This window comes from Pleurodeles waltl, chromosome 3_1 (genome assembly GCF_031143425.1).
Source record: "Pleurodeles waltl isolate 20211129_DDA chromosome 3_1, aPleWal1.hap1.20221129, whole genome shotgun sequence".
Taxonomy (NCBI): Eukaryota; Metazoa; Chordata; class Amphibia; order Caudata; family Salamandridae; genus Pleurodeles; species Pleurodeles waltl.
Genome location: NC_090440.1, coordinates 1,548,619,731 through 1,548,638,612, shown reverse-complemented (window position 1 = coordinate 1,548,638,612; position 18,882 = coordinate 1,548,619,731). Strand labels below are relative to the sequence as shown.

At 43.5% G+C, this 18,882-nt stretch overlaps 1 protein-coding gene across 2 annotated transcripts in view; it reads left to right on the top strand.

Moving 5' to 3' along the window:
* The window catches only part of TANC1 (tetratricopeptide repeat, ankyrin repeat and coiled-coil containing 1), a 736,024-nt gene that overhangs the window by 570,723 nt on the left and 146,419 nt on the right, over positions 1–18,882 (top strand). For both annotated transcript variants that reach the window (XM_069225129.1, XM_069225130.1), the window contains 2 exons: positions 14,430–14,553; positions 15,501–15,676. In XM_069225129.1, the coding sequence (XP_069081230.1) occupies positions 14,430–14,553; positions 15,501–15,676 (300 nt within the window). The remainder of the gene's footprint in view (positions 1–14,429; positions 14,554–15,500; positions 15,677–18,882) is intronic.

Genomic DNA, 18,882 nt, shown 5'->3' with positions numbered 1-18,882 from the left:
AATTATACATCATTATGAAAAGAAGAAGCATGTTTCATAGTGTCCTTGTGATGAACTGTTTCTTTACTTTTGAAAGATAATGGTTGGAATGTTTACACCCTCTAACACTGAGATGCAGCTACTGATGCTCCTCATCTGACAGTGCTAACACAGCTCTAGTAATAACTTACAGACGTTGGCCCTTTAGTGATACCATACATGTGTACAAGATAGCAACCTCTGCAATGATTTTGAGACATTTTTGATGATCACGGGTCAGTCTCTAAGCTCAGGTTTAGAAAATATTTATTTTTTATTTGGTGTGAACAGAATAACACTTATCCACCATACCTTCAGGAAGATGTTAACTCACCAGGAGTGAAGTGAGCTCACTTCCCACCAGCCAAGGATTTTAACATTATTGCTTACAGGAGAGCCACACAAGCTGTTGCCACCCTGGCTTAGTGGAGAATGTCATGTGAATGGCGTCTCTAAATGAAGTGAGAATCTGAAGAAGCGATGGAAGAAAACAAAGCATATGGTTATGCTTTTAATTCACAGTATGGTAACAAATTACATGAAAGAACAGATTGATATCTTTTGAACCTTGTGACACTCAGACAAAAGAATGGATAGACCTAACCACTCACCAGCTTAATCAATAGGTTAAACATCACCAGCCTAACCAAGTGATTAAACAATGTTTTATTTTGTATCATAAACATAATAGACATGGAAAGCTTGTGTGATAGTGAATGGGAAGCTCAAACCAGTTATAGTATTTCTCAGTTCTCTTAATGACAAGAAACCATACATTGTCTTTGAGATCGCCTGCCTTGAGAGATCGCCTGCATTGAGAGACTGGAGATTAGGCTAATCTGCATATTATGTGTCTCCTCATTAATTACCAGTCCTCTTGAACCACCCCTGGTAAATGTTTCTACATTAGTTGGTATTTAATAGAGCAAAGTAGTATGAAACGGTGTCATGGGAAACAGTGAGAAGGGCATGCCTGATTCATCTGGAATTATTGTAGAAATAACTAGGGGCCTGATTATGAGTTTGACACTCGAACCGTCCGAACTCCAGAGCGGCGGTGGGGAGGCAGCTGTAAGCTGGCGGCCTCCCCGCTGTTGTATTACAATGTTTCCACTGGGCTGACCATCGGAAACAGTGCACCAGCATAGGCCTTGGCTCCTTCAGGGAGCTGAAGCCAATGTCGTCGAACACAGCACCCTCGAATGCACACTGTCTGCTATGGCAGCCCGTGCGCGTTCCGAGGGTGCTGACAGGATGACCCCTGCACTGCCCACGACATGATCATGGGCGAAGCAGAGGCCCCTCTTTGGCCCCATCTCTGCCTTTCTGACAGCCTTTTCAAGACAGGGACCTTGCCATGAAAAGGCTGGCAGAAAGGAAAGCCATGATCAGTACGGCGATGCCGAACTCTGCCCGCTGTGCTGATCATGACTTTCACCGCCACCAACCCATTAGGATCCGGGTGGTGGCGGCGCTCTCCTGGTGGTCCGAATGCTAGGATCGTAATCTGGTGGTCGGAACACCAGGATTCTGACGTTCACACCGCCACCGCAAGTGTGGACCTCATAACTCGTAATCAGGTCCTAGGTTTTAATTGCTTTCCTAAAAATGATCTATATGAAGGAATAGACCAGCATTTTAAGAGATGCCTTTCGAAAAGAATACCTACAGCTCTCTACAGTAGGTCTGGATTTGGGAATAGGTAGAAGATTAGTAGAAAGGAATAAACATTTCTGTCAGGGTATAGAATATAAAACAACTCTCTATAAAAGAGGTAGGTTGGTCGTAGATGACTAAATTGACAAAACGTAATTCCTTACATTTGTTGTGTTCCTTGACAGCCAGCCATTGCAATGCTGCCAGAAAGGACCTGCAGGAAAAAACATCTGCCCTAATGACCAGTCTAGTATTCTGGTTTTGAAACTAATGAATAGGTTTAAGCAAGTAGTCAGGAAGGCCAAGGTATATGGCATTAGTATAGTTCCATGAGATCTACTTTGTTGGCTTCTGCTAACCATTTGCCTTCTGATTACAAAAAACGAGCAATATTTCTCCGTTTTCTCAAATGAAAGGCACATCAAGGAACTATTGCTCATACATGAGGGATCATAGTAAGCCTGATCCCAAATCTGACATCTAAATTACGGGATGTAAGTACAAGAGTAGGTAGATCTCTCATAGCATTAGATGAAGTCTTCCATTAAAAGATCAAAGCTGCTGTTGAATTTCATCACCTCCTTTTATTCAACAGTGACTTTTACCCGTTTGATAGTTACTCAAACCCATGGGAGACTAGCCCCTTTCTTAAATAATATGGTAGGCAACCATTTGTTCTTCAGGCAGATGATCAGTTGCATATCGTCAGCCTACATATTAAAACCGATGCCTAGGTAGAGGACACGATCAGCAAGTGGTTTGAACATGTACACATTGAAAAGATGAGGCGATACGTCAGTGCCATGCTTTGAACCTAGAGCGGGGTGTTAGTTACCATTGACCAGAATATTACCTGTAGCAACAATGAATCTTTCCTACAATAGGAGTTACCGTTGGTATTTGTCAGTGTGAAACAAAGTTGGATTTATAAAATACAGAAAGCAACTAAGGTGCCAAATTCTCCTATTTCTTTCCTCCCTCATCCTCCCATAGTGGACCATAAAGGGGGACAAGAGAAAGCAGAGGGAGAGAATGACAAAAAAGAGAGCAGCACTATGAAAAAACCATTCCCCACTCCATATTCACCATTCTACATTCAGTCCTGTCCGTATGCAGACTAAAACTCCTATTATCCTCAGGAACCTCTCCAGTGTATGGTTTGGGTGTCAGACAGAGTTCGTCAGTAAGAACCCTACAGACATTCCTAGCTGAGTCCACATTTGTGAACATCTGATTGTTTCCCTTGATCTCTCCTTTGGGACACACATCACCCTGGGCGGCTGAAACCAGACCCTCGAGATGCTGCAGCACTTAAGTAAATCTGAATGGAATATGTTGGATGAAAAACGTCATTATGATACAGAGAGAAGAACTTGATATTAATAGGCGTTGATGATTAAAAATATCACTAAAAAGACAATAAAACGAAGGTGTGCACACATTCTAAACTGAATGGTTACACAGACTGTCCATTTAGGGATATTCGTAAGATGAACAGGATATTTTTCAATGGAGCCCTTCTAAGTGCCACTTCTTTGAGTTATAATTTTATCCATCAAAAATAAGTTTGATATTTGTATGACAGTCACTTGAGAGAGAATTGATGCTTTGTGACATTGGACAGTTCCCTTGTACTACGTGTCTAAACGTGCAAGTTAATAGATTTTCCGTGTGAATAAAATGTGAGATTTACTTTTTTTCCCTCTAATTAGGGACCGAGCTACTCTTGTACGAGCTGTTTCTTCTCAAGTTACAGCAGCATTGTTTTGTAACCTCCCAGGGAAAAATGCATTTAATATGAAAATAAAATAGGTTACTGGACATTGAGGAAAATGCAGTTTTATTAAGTTCAACTTTAGTTTGATCGGAAAGTAATCAGTGTACTGCAGGTACATGATTGGTTGCTTTTAGCAGTTCTTCCATTTAAAAATAGTTTCTTCCATTTAAAATTAGTTAATTGTGCAGTATGAGTCCTTAAACCTGCAGTGATTGTGGATAGTAAACAGCTGCACAAGAAAGTCAGTACTTTGAAATGTAACACTAGTGTAATATGAGGATCCTTCCCATTCTGTTGTGTAGGAAGCTTTGCAGTCTTTGAATCTTTGTCTCCTAGCAGTACGAGCAGTGTGCCTAATTATGAAGATAATTTGAGGGGCCCACATTTTTCTAAGTTGCGTGCCCCCTGCCCCTATATCGCACTCTCGTAGATTACTTTTAATGCCTGCTTTCCTCATTTGCAACTGTTTTCCAGTCTTATTTTTTCCTCTTTCTTACTCCCTTTTCTGCTTTTTTCTTTCTCGTTCCGAGTCAATGTGAAGAATAAAAATAAATCCTGGTTCCCCAAAAAAGTGGTGCTGAATGCCACCTGCTGCCCATTAGCTCAAACTAATCACTGAGAAGGAAGGTATTTATGTTATCCTTGTTATTACCACTTTATGTTCTTCCTCGTACCCCACGTAAACTGCCCAGCGCGGATCCTCAGTACTCCAATCAATTGCCCCTTTTGGTCATTTCAGCACTGTTCAAGAAGCCCTGCCAAGTAGCACGCATCTCTCGTTACACTAGCACATTTTAATAATTTATCCGCATCACCACAAGGAGTGAAATTGCCACGCAATGTTTGGGACTTGGCAGGGCTGCACAGGAACAGAGAATCTGAGAGAGCGCGGGATTTCTCCTGTCTCACGTTGTCTCGGGCCGGCTCTGATTGAAGCACTGGTAGCAGCGGGAACCCTGCTGGGGCTGAGATGGGGCTTCATAGCGTGTCTGCCGATCATGATGTTAAACTGCAGCAGAGGCCCTCCCTCTCTATCTTCGGACGGCGGCACTCCCGCTTGCTGATCTCAGCTGAAGCTGCCTCCAATTTCTTAAAGCATTGTGACTGGGTACAGGAATGAAGAAGTCAAAGGTTTGGTACAGGTCGACAATACAACCACGACAAGATCTTACACAAAGACGTATTTTTCTAGGAGGCTGCATTATATCGGAATTTAGACGTTCATGAGAAGAGCGACGTGTTCCCCTCACCGATGAATGCCACCACATCCCCAAATGCTTCTAACGTCAAAACACGATATGTTTCCTGCTGCCTTTTTTTTGCCAGTATTTATAAATGTGTTTATCTCACTCATGGTAAAAATGTACAATAAGCTGTTCCCCAGTCTTTAGCAGTGCTCAAGGTCTATTAGGCATGAACACTAAACCTTAAGTAGGTCCGTGTCAACATAAGGACCCTTGATTACTATGAAGCACATTGCACAAAAGGCAGCCAGCGCTGGGAAGCACAGAGCGAAAAAATGCAATAGGTCTGGCGCTATTTCATCGAAAAGTTTGTGATGAGTATGAATATTTGAGTGTAGTTTCCCGAAGCCACCCATTACAGGTTGGGATTTCCTTCGTTCAAAATGCATTGCGTTATACAACATAACTGCTTTATTATACTAGAGATAATATGCCACTGAAAGTGTCACTCAATACTCACACACAAAAGCACACTATTTAGATGGAAACGTGCCACATCACCAAACTGAAAACGTGGCAGCTATGCCCTAGAGCAAGCGTCTTGTAATGTATAGTAGGTAGAAAATACTTAAAAAAAAAAAATATTGTAGTCCCTTTTTGTACTCTTAAGATAGCTTATTAGTTAGTTTTTACGCAGGCTACTTCTATTTTCTTTCTTGAAGCAGTCAGCTTTTCTTTCTGACATTTATACCCGTTGAAATTTACCATCCATTGACTGGTGTTAAATACACTGCAGGGATGTTTTCTTTCTTACTAACTCATGTTAGCTCAATTTCCTTCATTTCTAACCGAAGGTAAAACTAGTGTTCTCTTCCAGGGGATCCTCATCAATAGTCATAAACATTGAATATTCCCGCCCTTGTGCGGCGACCCCGGAGCATATATAAAATACACACATATTATACATGTGTAAAACAGCAATGCAGGCTATAATGTTAAAAAAGGCTAAAATGCTTTATTTCTATGAAGTTTTTTTTTTTTTTTTTTTATATTATAAAATTACAATAGAGAATAAATATCTACCCAAGCCCCCAAAACTGGGCTTAAGGAAGTAAGCAGCAGTAAACTCTAGAGAAAAAGAGAAAAAACTTCATTGAAAAACAATGGAGCATTCGTAGCCAATAGGCTGCATGCAGGTTAACACAGGAGAACTATAAAAACTTTGGCACCGTGCCTTTAAGACCCTGAGCACCTCCAGTATCCCACCATGCCTCAGGGGTGAAGGAAAGGTGACAGTTGGTTCACAGTTAGGTCAGTTCTTTTTTCCGGCTTCTTCTGAGAGGATCCTGGAGCATTGAGCTCTCAGTTTTTCTGAGTTTTTCTCAGAAAAATCCTTTAAAAAAGCGTTTTTTGCCTTTTTCATTCGACAGATAACATCTTTGTCTGAGCTTGGCAGTTTTTTTCTGACAGAAAAATGCCTTTACTTTTTGTCAAATGCCCTGCTTGTGGGAAGAAGAAGGCCCAGTCAGACCCACACTCTCTGTGTATAGTGTGCCTGCCTCAGAGTCACTGCCCTGACACTTGTAAGCACTGCAAGAATATGTCAAAGAGGACTCTGAAGGACAGAGAAAAGATCAGGCTACATGGGCTTCAGGAGAGGCAGAAAACATCGTCCTCTTCACTTCCCAGACAACCAGCAGGCCATTCTCAGGAGAGAATGGCTAGGTCGACGTCAGCAGGTAGGGAAGTACCTGTTTGTTCCCCGTCGACGTCGTCGCTACCACCGTCTCACCGGCATAGATCGCCGTCGACGGCGACACACCCGACGTCGAAGGAGACAGCGTCGAGGGAACACCATCACAGAGGCAGGTCTCCGTCGACGGCAGCCCGCCGATCGACGTCGAGCCATCGCCGGCGTGCCCGGTCGCCGGCAAAGGCTGTGTGCCCCCCGACGTCAAGAGACACGGTGTCGAGGCACACGACGGCGAGCAGGTCCAAAGATCGCCGTTCGACGTCAAGACACTCAACGTCGAGACACTCAACGTCGAGACACTCAACGTCGAGGCAAGAGCAACCGGTGGGGCGCCCTTCGACGTCGACACAGCCGTCGACGTCGACACAGGTTTTACCTGTCCCGCAGAGAGTAGAACATCGCCCCACGCCAGACAAGGCCGCACCATCTCCAGTGGTCTCCATACCGAGCGGCTCATCTCATTCAAGAGCGGCATCATCTGGGCATGTCTCGCCCATCAATCTTTCTCCAAGATGGCTAGAGAGCCTTAACAGACCAGCGGCCTCCCCGGATTCGCAATATTCGCGAATGTACTCGCCTACTGCCTCCCTGCCAAGAACGCCATCACCGACAGCAAGGGCAGGACGGGCTCGTTCTGCTCCTCGTCAACAGGCCGTGAGGCCTGGGCGCTCTGCTACAGCGTCTCGCAGAAGGTCTCGTTCTCAACGACGATCCAGGTCTCGTTCACGAAGAAGATCACCCTCTTGGTCGTCGTCAGGATCATCTGTCAGGCGTTACTCCCCCACCCTAACAGATTCTCCACCTGCTAGGGTCTCACCGGTGGATGACATTACCACATTTAACGAGGTGCTGTTAAGAGGAGCGCAGAAACTAAACATAGAGGTTCCAGAGCCATCTACCTCCTCGTCAGTCATCTTTGAGACTCTACAACAGAGATCAGCATCGAAAAAGCTGCTGCCTCTAGTGCCTGGTTGGTTGCAGCCAACCATGGACACTTTTCTGGCCCCAGCCTCGCTCAAATCTGCCCCGGCTAGGATTCTCAAAAAGTACAAGGCTCCCGAACAGGACCCTTTGTTCCTCAGGAAGGATCCGCCACCGGTCTCAGTAACATTAGCCGCAGCCCGAAAGACCCACTCGGTGGCATCATCATCCACGGTCCTCCCGGATAAAGAGAGCAGGCATCTAGACTCTCTGGGGAGAAAGATATGCGGGACGGCGGCTTCGGCAATGAAAGTCTCCAGTGCTTCTGCACTCCTGGGCAGGTATGATCGTTCTCTGTGGGACTCTCTCAATAGATTCACAGAGAAATTGCCCAGAGAGGACAGACAAGATTTTCAAGAGATCCTGCAAGAAGGATGCCTGGTATCCAATCAGGTTATCAGCGCGGCAGCAGATGGGGCGGATTTAGCTGCACATGGGTATGCGCATGGAATCTGTGCAAGGAGGTCTTCCTGGCTGAGGCTCACTGGTTTAAAGCAGGAAGCACAACAACGCATCCTGAATCTCCCATTCGCCGGGAACTCGCTATTTGGTGCCCATGCAGACGAGGAAATGGCCCGCATGAAGACCGAGGTGGATACCATGAGGGCAGTGGGCCTGGAAAGAAAGAAAGATTTCAGGCGGAGGTATAGGCCTTATGACAGGCGCCCTTTCCAGCAGAGGGTTCAAACCCCTCACTGGTCCCAAAGGTCACAGCAACGGCAGGGACGCCCTCTTTTTCAGCGAAGGAACACAAGGGAGCGAGGGTCAAGTAGACCTCAACAGTCCACTCCGAAAGCGCCGGCCAAACAATGAGATCTCGCTTCCCTCGACCCTGTACACCACTCCGGTGGGGGGAAGTATTACAGCTTATCTTCACGAGTGGCACTCTATCACAAGAGACAAATGGGTGCTCAATATTGTCGAACATGGCTACTCTCTTCTTTTCAAACAACCTCCACCACACTTGGCACCAGCCAAAGGCAATCCATCTCATCTCAGCCTGCTGCGCAAAGAGGCTCTCGCCCTCCTACAAAAGAATGCCATAGAAAAGGTTCCACCTGCGCACAGAGGAAAGGGGGTTTACTCCCGTTATTTTCTAGTGGCGAAGAAGGGTCGAGAGGGCGTTTTCAGGCCAATTCTGGACCTACGGCTGCTGAACAAATACATAAGGAAACAGAAGTTCAGGATGCTAGCGCTTCACCAGATTTTCCCTCAGCTGCATCAGGGAGACTGGATGTGCTCCATCGACCTGCAGGATGCATATTTTCACATCCCAATAGCTCCCAAACATCGAAAATTCCTGCGCTTCCAAGTAGCGTTACAGCATTATCAGTTCAGAGTTCTACCATTCGGCCTGAAATCTGCCCCACGCGTCTTCTCGAAATGTATGGCAGTGGTAGCGGCGCATCTTCGAAAACAAAAGATATTCATATATCCATACCTAGACGACTGGTTACTGAAGGCTTCTTCTCCGGAGCAGGCGAGAAGCCATCGGGACATTGTGCTCGGAGTTTGCGAGTCTCTAGGTCTTCAGGTCAATTACCAAAAGTCAACCTTGATTCCAACACAGAACCTTCACTACCTGGGAACTATCATAAACACAGAACTCCAAAGAGTGTATCCTTCGGAGGAACGACTATCCTCAATAGACAGGAAGTGTCAGGACCTGTTGAGAGCCAACGCACCTACGGCACGTCAGGTGACATCGCTGCTGGGCTCCATGGCATCATGCATTTTTATTGTCCCAAATGCCAGACTCCACATGAGGCCCCTCCAAGAGGCATTGGAGAGCAACTGGAGCCAAAGGACAGGTCGCTGGGAGGACAGAGTGCGACTACCGGCAGTAGCACTTCAGTCATTGAGATGGTGGATGCACAGACCTCACCTGTCAGTGGGTGCTACGTTTCACCAGGTAGTTCCATCCGACACTCTGGTAATGGATTCGTCTCTTCAGGGATGGGGGGCTCATCTGGGTCCCCTTCAAGCTCAGGGCCTGTGGTCAGACAAGGAAAAGCAGTACCACATCAATCTGCTAGAACTCAGAGCGGTCCATCTGGCTCTCAAGTCTTTCATACCACTAATTCAGGGGAAAACTCTCCTAATACAAACGGACAATACAACCACGATGTATTATTTGAACAAACAGGGGGGAACGAGATCCCTACCCCTATCTCGAGAGTCCCAAACGATATGGCATTGCCTCCTGGCCAGAGGAATGTCACTTACAGCGGTTCACCTGCCAGGTCAACAAAACGTGGAAGCAGATTTTCTGAGCAGACACCTAGAGGACGCTCACGATTGGGTCCCACACGGCGAAGTTGCAGAATACATCTTCGCTCAATGGGGTCGGCCTCAACTGGATCTCTTCGCAGATGAAGTAAACAAGAAATGCCCAGACTTCGCATCCAGGTTCTACCGTCCGGGATCTCGAGGGAATGCCCTGTTGATCGACTGGTCAGGGATATTTCTCTACGCCTTTCCGCCGATTCCCCTCATACCGGCAGTGATCAACAAACTTTACAGATCCAGAACCAGAATGATTCTTATAGCGCCACAATGGCCCCGTCAATTCTGGTACACAGATCTCCTCAACCTATCGGAAAAACCTCACAGGAGGCTGCCGTGCAGACCGGATCTTCTGAGCAGAATGGAGGGCAGGATTCTATATCCCAACCTACCCTCTCTGAGCTTAACAGCATGGCTCCTGAATTCCTGCAGTATGGGCACCTAGGGCTCTCACAGGAGTGCATGAACATCTTGAAAGAGTCCAAACGACCTTCCACATGGCGTTCTTACGCTTTTAAGTGGAAGAGATTCTACATATGGTGCTGTCAACAAGGTCAGAATCCCATACGGGCTCAGGAGGATGTCATACTGTCCTATTTGCTTCATCTGGCAAAGTCCGGTCTGCAGGTATCATCTATTAAGGTACATTTGTCTGCTATTACAGCCTATCGCAAGTCACCTTCTCAGGAATCCTTCTTTACGAAACCTGTAGTCAAGGATTTCTTAGAAGGTTTGAAAACAGTTTTTCCGCCCATTCGGAGACCTTCTCCTCCATGGGAACTGAACATAGTATTGGCAAAACTTATGGGCCCTCCTTTCGAACCTATACATAAGGCTTCTTTACAACACCTTACGTGGAAGACGGCTTTTTTAGTGGCCATTACTTCAGCGAGGAGGGTCAGCGAAATACAGGCTTTGTCTTCCAAAGAACCGTACACGGTTTTTCATGACAATAGAGTGGTTCTGCGAACTCACCCATCTTTCCTTCCGAAGGTGGTGTCAGAATTCCATATCAATCAGACTATATCTTTACCGACTTTCTTTCCCAATCCGGAGACTCCGGCAGAGAAAGCATTGCACTCCTTAGACTTGAAAAGAGTGCTGAAATTTTATCTGGATAAGACAAAACCGATTAGACACTCTAACCGCTTGTTTGTAAATTATGGTCATTTGAGGACAGGAGAGGCAGCATCTAAACGAAAGATATCAAGATGGATAGTTTCTTGTATTGTTAATACTTACCAGCTGGCTAATAAACAATTACTAGCGAGGCCTAAAGCGCATTCCACAAGGGGAAAAGCGGCTACTGCTGCCCTCCTTAACAATGTTCCAATATCTGAGATTTGTAAGGCTGCTACATGGAAGTCTGTGCATACGTTTACTAGACATTACTGTTTAGACTCAGATGCAAGAGCGGATGCCCAAGTGGGGCAGGCCTCTCTGAGAAATTTATTTGCATAATACGTTTCTATTCCTGCACTTCTATCGGACAGTCCGCAGAGTTTAGGGATGGGCTTGCTAATCTATTCAATGTTTATGACTATTGATGAGGATCCCCTGGAAGAGAAGGATAAGTTACTTACCTGTAAATCCTAGTTCTCTTCCAGGGGTATCCTCATCAAAGTCATAAACAACCCACCCTCCTCCCCAGACGCACGTCTCCTAGAAGTGCAGGACAGACTGTATTTTAAATCAGTTATACAGATTGTCATCGTAAAAAAGAACTGACCTAACTGTGAACCAGCTGTCACCTTTCCTTCACCCCTGAGGCATGGTGGGATACTGGAGGTGCTCAGGGTCTTAAAGGCACGGTGCCAAAGTTTTTATGGTTCTCCTGTGTTAACCTGCATGCAGCCTATTGGCTAAGAATGCTCCATTGTTTTTCAATGCAGTTTTTTCTCTTTTTCTCTAGAGTTTACTGCTGCTTACTTCCCTAAGCCCAGTTTTGGGGGCTTGGGTAGATATTTATTCTCTATTATAATTTTATAATATAAAAAAAAACAACTTCATAGAAATAAAGCATTTTAGCCTGTTTTAACATTATAGCCTGCATTGCTGTTTTACACATGTATAATATGTGTGTATTTTATATATGCTCCGGGGTCCCCGCACAAGGGCGGGAATATTCAATGTTTATGACTTTGATGAGGATACCCCTGGAAGAGAACTAGGATTTACAGGTAAGTAACTTATCCTTATCTACAGCCGGCACCGCTTAGGCACTTATCAACATAACATATACTAGACTTGCCTCTGACAGGTTCATGCCATCATAATTTCCACTATTTTCCTCAATAGTCTTGATACAATTAAGGAGGCAACCACTGCTGAACAAGTCCTTACATTTCCAAGAGAGGATCCATTTCAGATCCGTTTGCCATTACATTGCCAACAATGCAATACATGCTTCATCGCTTTGTTACCACGCACATGTCATTTCATGGTACAGCTTGTCATAATCCCTAATGCAGTTTGGTGCTTTTTCTATCGCCCATCACTGCTTGATAGTTCAACATGGACAGGCACCAAATTCTGTCAGACGTTCTGCTTGTATTTTGTATAATGTATTCCTTCTATGGTGCAGTAGCTCTTTAACTTTCTCACGTGTCCAGTGAACCAAGTGACACATTTACTATCACAATCCAACTCTAGCACAACCTATTTCCTTTTTTATTCTTTTTATTAGCGTTTTTCAATGTAAACAAACATTTTCTCATAACGAGGGAGAAAAAGAGGCATTGGAAGAAACACCAGTATTCACATTTAGAAATTGACCAAGTCCTCCCTTTCATCTCGACGAGAGTTCCATGGACCCCCAGTGGAATTGTCTTCCACATTTGCACAACCTATTTCTTTAGTCCACAAGGTGGCCTGAAAACACAAGTTAAGAAATATATGCAAAATAACTATGATTTCTGAATTTTACACGTAGGTAGAGGTGCACTGTATTGGGGTAACACCGTTTCTGAAACTGTGCTCTCTTAGCTAATGGAGAATGTTGACTTACCTTTCTAACTTGGTCTTGAGGCTTCGAAACAATGTGGTATGGATGGTTCCAAATTTATTTATTCGTTTTCAGCTTTCATCATCCAGTTTTGAAAAAGAAGCATGAGCTATTTTTCTTTATCAGGTTATCACCACTGTCTCAAAGGTTAGTGCTAACCATATTTCTATTAAACCCATACATTACAGCAATTACTTCCTGTTTTGTTCTGACATCTTCAGAAACAACTAAACTATACAAAAGAGAAAGTGTTCTCAACCACACTTATAAGAATAGGCTGTTGTACAAAAGTGAAATCCAAGTCCAATGAGTGAATCTTGGGTGTCCACAATGTAGTCACTAAACGTCAAATACATTTTATGACATCTAAACATTTCAGTTTAGATTTTGCAAAGCTGAAAGCAAAATTGCTGCCTAAGCATACAGGGAGTCACTCTTTAAGTGATCATTGCAGACTCCACAGTGTGTTAATCTCTTAGCTTGAGAAATTTGTACTTTAAATTATTTGGCAGCAGGTTTTGGGAGTTTCATAATAAGGTTTCTGCATACATTTGGATGTACCTATATATCAAATAAATTTTCTTTTGTATGTATATGGAATGCCAAACTGGTTGTGTTACCCTGTTGCCTTTACAGGTCCAAATCTAAGATGAATTTCTAAATAGAGCCTTTTTTGCGGAAAATTACATTGTAGCTTCCAGAAGTTTCCTTCCATTTCCTCCAACTCATGCAATAACTGTTCTAGTAGACATTTTGTATCATACAGTGAAATAGTTGGATCTTTTGTTAAATAGGCTTTTACAAGGGCTACTCAATTGACAGAAGCATAGGTCTTGTCTGTGTTCTTTACAGGTCCAATTCTAAGGTGGTATCTTAAATTGAGGCACCTTTAGATATCTTAATTTGCAGTTTCCAGAATTCTTCCCCAGTTTCCACAATTCCTTTTATAACTGTGTGTGTATATTTTGTACTACACAGCAAAAGAGATGGATTTGTTTGTCTCGTAAGATTTTAACATGTCTACTATGTGAGGAGAGGTTTATGTTTTGAACATTCTTACTAAGCCTTTCTTCACTTACGGCCTGGTTATGACCTTGGCGGATGGGATACTTGTCACAAACGCTACGGAAATACCACCGGCCGTTTTACAAGTTCCTTAGGATATAATGGAACTTGTAATACGGCAAACAGGATGAGTATCTCATCTGCCAAGGTCGTAATCAGGCCCTTAGAGTTTAATGTTTTAATAAGAACATTTCATTTTAAATACTGATTGAACGTCAGGGCTTGATATCTTTATTCCTTAAGGGATTATTTAATTATGAAGGATGATTCCTTAATTTGATCATATCACAATAAGTGTTCATTTTACCAGCAATGGTAATAAATAGCATATTATATGTTGCACTTTGCACATCTGTAGATATGGTTTATGCTATAACATTTTTATATGTATTTGTTTTAACAAAAATTATTTAACCAAAACCAGGATGCAAAGGTTTACAGTTTGCATGCAGCAAGGTAAAATTACACTTGAGATATCATGGCTAGTAGATGAGTCCTTCCCCTGTGAAAAGTAATTCATACTTGAAATCTGATGTACATATATATATAGATATTAATACACTGTTGAAAGAATACACTGTGCAAGTATGTTTTCAAATAATGTGAGTTGTGGATTTGATTTTATAGAGGTTAATATTTTAGGAAGTTTCATTCACTAAATGATTTTAATAAAATTAATAAAAAATATTTAAATAATCTTTTCAGATTGCAAGACTTCTTTTAGAACATGGTTGTGATGTGAACGCAAGTGACAAGTTGGGCAGGACTCCGCTTATGGTTGCATCTTGTGAAGGACATTTTACAACTGTGGAATTCTTGCTCTCACAAGGTATGAAACTGCAGTTGAGAGGCACTGCAATAAAAAAGCATTTTCTCATTTGTTTTTATGTACTTGCGGTGAAGGGGGATAACCCTAAATATGGCTTCTAAAAGCACCCTTTTAAAGTTTCATATATTTAAAAATGTTGATGTTCAATTTTTAAAGTGAGTCTTCATGCCAGAAACTTAATTCATTTGCCCCCTTCTTTTCTTGAAATTATACTTGTCGTACCCTCGTCACACCTCTTTCTGATGTTATATATTTTGTTAACATTGACTGTAGACAAGAGTGGACTGCAATCCAGGGGGTACTGAAATGACCACTCTGGAAAATGCAGCTTTATCTTAATGAGCTCTATAATTTAACATTATCATATTATTATCAATTAAAGGTGACTTTCATTGAATCTCGACTGGTGTTAATGTTGACAAGAAAAGCAGTGGCAGTGCCAGTTATACATAGAATGAGTAGCAGAGTAATTATACTGGGAGTGAAATTGAAGGACATGAAAGGTGCAGCTACGTAGTTTGCTGAATTTTGGGAGTGTGCAGTGGGATGATGATCACAATAGTACAGTTGGAGTCCAGAATATAACATTTAGGCAATACAACTCAAGCAGTCTCCATTTGGTATGTGGTGTGAGGAAGAAAGCCCATGTTGTCCTGTCATCTCACTTCCATTCACCTTCTTCCAGTTTGATACATTATAAGCTCAAGCGCCTGCCAGCCTGATTGCCTCCGTTTGGAAAGCCAAAGTCTTGCAAAACTGACTCAAGAGGTTCTAGATTTTGGTTTTCTGGTGGAGGCTGGGGGCATTTTAAGGGGCAGGGCCTCTTGTTCTTCATACCTTTTAATTCTGAGTGATCCACATGCCCCAATTCTTATTTTACAAGCTGCTAAACATATTATTTTCTTTATGTATTGGTACTCATAATCATTCATATGATCCTTTTGAAGGTGCGGATGTTTCTTCAGTGGATAAAGAGGGATTAACGCCATTAAGTTGGGCCTGCTTAAAGGGCCATAAGGACGTGGTTCAATGTTTGGTTGAAAAAGATGCTGAAATAGATCAGACAGATAAGAATGGACGAACACCATTGGATTTGGCTGCTTTCTTTGGGGATGCAGACATTGTAAGTACGATTTCTTCATCCTGAGTTTACAATGCATACAAAGTGCAGTAAAATAAAATATACTACCACTACTTGGTACAATGTGTGTTGCAAACAGCACATGGTGCCAATTGAAATTGGCACTCACTCTTTCTAGCTTGATGGAGTTCCAAGGCACACTCGTAGCCAACTGGTCTACCTCTTTGTTGAGCACCAGATATTCCCATTTGTGTAAAGAATACTGATCTCCTTATTGGGTCAAATGTCTGGCTTGTGTATGTACTTTGTTAGCACCTTTTTAATCCAGAATTTTGAAGACCACCAGCTGAAAGTTAAACAAGTTATGCGGTCTACCAAATTTGGTTCTCAGATCACTTCAGTTTACCTACTGTTCCTAGGAACTTTTTTCTCTTAAGATCTCCTTGTAGGCTACTTTACTAACTTAGGTCATTGTTCCCTGTGACTGTATTGCTACATGGAGATTTGAGACTCATGAACATGACTAAATGAAAAATCTATGAGGATGCCAGAAAGGTTTACATATCCTGTTGGACTAAGCCACAGTGAGGCAATGGGTCTCTGTTCAGACTTTCAGGAATATGTAGCAGTATCCTCAAAGAATAAATTGAAGTGATATATGCCTCAAAATGTGTTTTCCTGTACAATCTGTTTTAAAATGCTTTCTTCTTTCATTGGCTGTTTTTTTCTCTCTAATTGAAATGTCTACAGACACCATGTTGGTACTTAGAAAACTTAGGGGGTCATTCCGACCCTGGCGGTAAAAACCGCCAGGGCCGTGACTGACGGAAAGCACCGCCAACAGGCTGGCGGTGCTTTCCTGGCCATTCTGACCGTGGCGGTATGCAGACAGTGAAAATCGCGACGGGTGCAACTGCACCCGTCGCACCCCTGCAACACCGCCGGCTCCATTCGGAGCCGGCTTCTGTGTTGCAGGGCCTTTCCCGCTGGGCCGGCGGGCGCTCCCTTGGTGGGCGCCCGCCAGCCCAGCGGGAAAGTCTGAATGGCCTCCGCGGTCTTTTGACCGCGGAGCGGTCATTCGGACGCCAAACTTAGAATGAGGGCCTTAGTTCTTTTCAAGGGACATCAAGAGAATGCTGAGAGATATAGCTATAAGTGCCATTGACATTACCCATTCATCTACCAAAGATTCTGATCCTTTTTTTTGCACCACATCCACTTCTTTATTTTATATTATAGCATTGTATATTATAGCACGTTTGGGTTTTTTCTGAGTCCTTAAGAGAGGCTCCCCTAATGTATTGGGCCAGGATGGAAAATCATGAAGGTCGGGAAAAAAACTGTCTGTTATGCTCCCCTTAGAAACATCTTTAGCCATCTAAAATAGATCAGGTGACTTGGTTAACCATTAGTGGGCTGAGCAGCTCACTCATTTTTCTGTCTGCAATGAATTTTTTCCTATAACCATATCAGATCCTTCTGGTAATATGGATACAGCTGCCTCCTATGGCAACTGTTGGACATTGAGGTCTTTGGTTCCAGCATAGTAGACTTTACTAATGCAGTATAGGCTCTGACCACATGATATTATACTCCAGCACCGGATGTGGAATCAGCAGAGACCTCCTATTAACACCTACAGCTCTTTCAGTCAGCAGCTTCACCAGGCCTCTTTTGTTTGTGTAGAGTCATAGCTTCTTTCAAAACATCTGCTGCGGCTAGAGGAAGTGTTCTGTGTGCAAGATACAGTCTAAGGATGGGAATTACATTTATTAGAGCAAAGGTTCGTTCTCCAAAGAGGTTGTGACCTCTTGGCAAAGAGAGTTTGATCTAATTCATGACTTAAGATACCTGGCTGCTTCACCAGAAATATTCATTCTCCCAACTGTTACTCTGTGTTACAAAAGTGCTTCCAGTTTGTAGATCTGTCGTTAGCCAAGACATTTTGTTTTTATTAAATCTGTTCATACATTTATGCATGGGGGCTTTGAGCCACCCATCCTCCTCTATTGATTGGTCTTTTATTGTAATTCACATTTTCTCCGCCCACTACATCATACATCCTGGGACAGTATATCAGTCCAGTTTAGCCGCTGGCTGACTGTACTGTGAATGATGGCATTCTACTCTTCTGCGAGGAAGACATCCACGCACAAAGTAGTTCCCTTCAGTGCCAGGGACAACCTCCCCAATGTGTACTTTTTGAGTCCGAAAAAATGTATGTTCCTTTGAACTGATTTTGTTTTTAGATTGAGGCTGTTCAAGCAGCTTCCCAGTAATAAAGAATCTGGAATAAACAAACATTTAAAAATCCAAAAGCAGGTAGCCAGTGCCAGATCTATTGTGCCAATGCTTGTTAATTAACTCTAAGTAGGTTGTTATGCCTTGGAAAGTTTACTACTCAGTCTTAGGCATCCTACCACCCAACTAAACAGTCCCCCGTCCCCGATTGTGTCTTTTCTGAATAAGTCAGGTGTTTTTTGTGCTGATTTCGTAGGTAAGCCCTCAGAGACTCTGCCCCTTTATACATAAGACAGTTCTGTCCTCCTATTCAATTCTTTCAGGCTCAAAAAGGATAATTTTCCTTTTACATTTCTTCTCATCATTCAGTCTTTGATTCTAATGTTCATTCCAGGTCCTTTCTCTTTGCCTCAATTTGCATCTCCAGTATAGTAAGTCTAAATGGGTGGCTGATGTTGAAAAGAGAACTTTACTTTCTTTTAGGTAATCACTCTTGAATTTGCTAATGCTACATGGACTTTGTCTTATTACCAACCTGAGAGGCTGTAAACCCAGGGTGGCTTGAGCTCTGTTGGCACCCTATGCAACAGCCGAATTTTGGTGCACCCAAAACTGACCTCCTTCTCCATGATTTCCCTCCCTACCACTCTCCAACAGTGCCCTTTATTTCTCCAAAGCCCCTCTCTAATAAACATCTAGGACCTCATTATGACTTTGGCAGTCCATTTCCTAGACTGCTGAAGTCACGCCTGCCACATGACTGCCAGTGTTGGCGGTCTTCAGACTGCCATATTATGGCTGCTGGCTGCTCTCCTCCACTATTTGGTGGGAAAGCCACCAGCAGCCATACTGGTGGTCGGCAGTCTAGTGGAGCTTGCTCCGTCGCCACCGCCACGTCACCACAACACCGCCCGCCGTATTACAGCATTGCGGGCCGCTGGCCATGTAAGGTGATCGACTGATTGGTGGGGGGGGGTGTTGAGTGTTTGTGTGCGTGAATGGGTGTG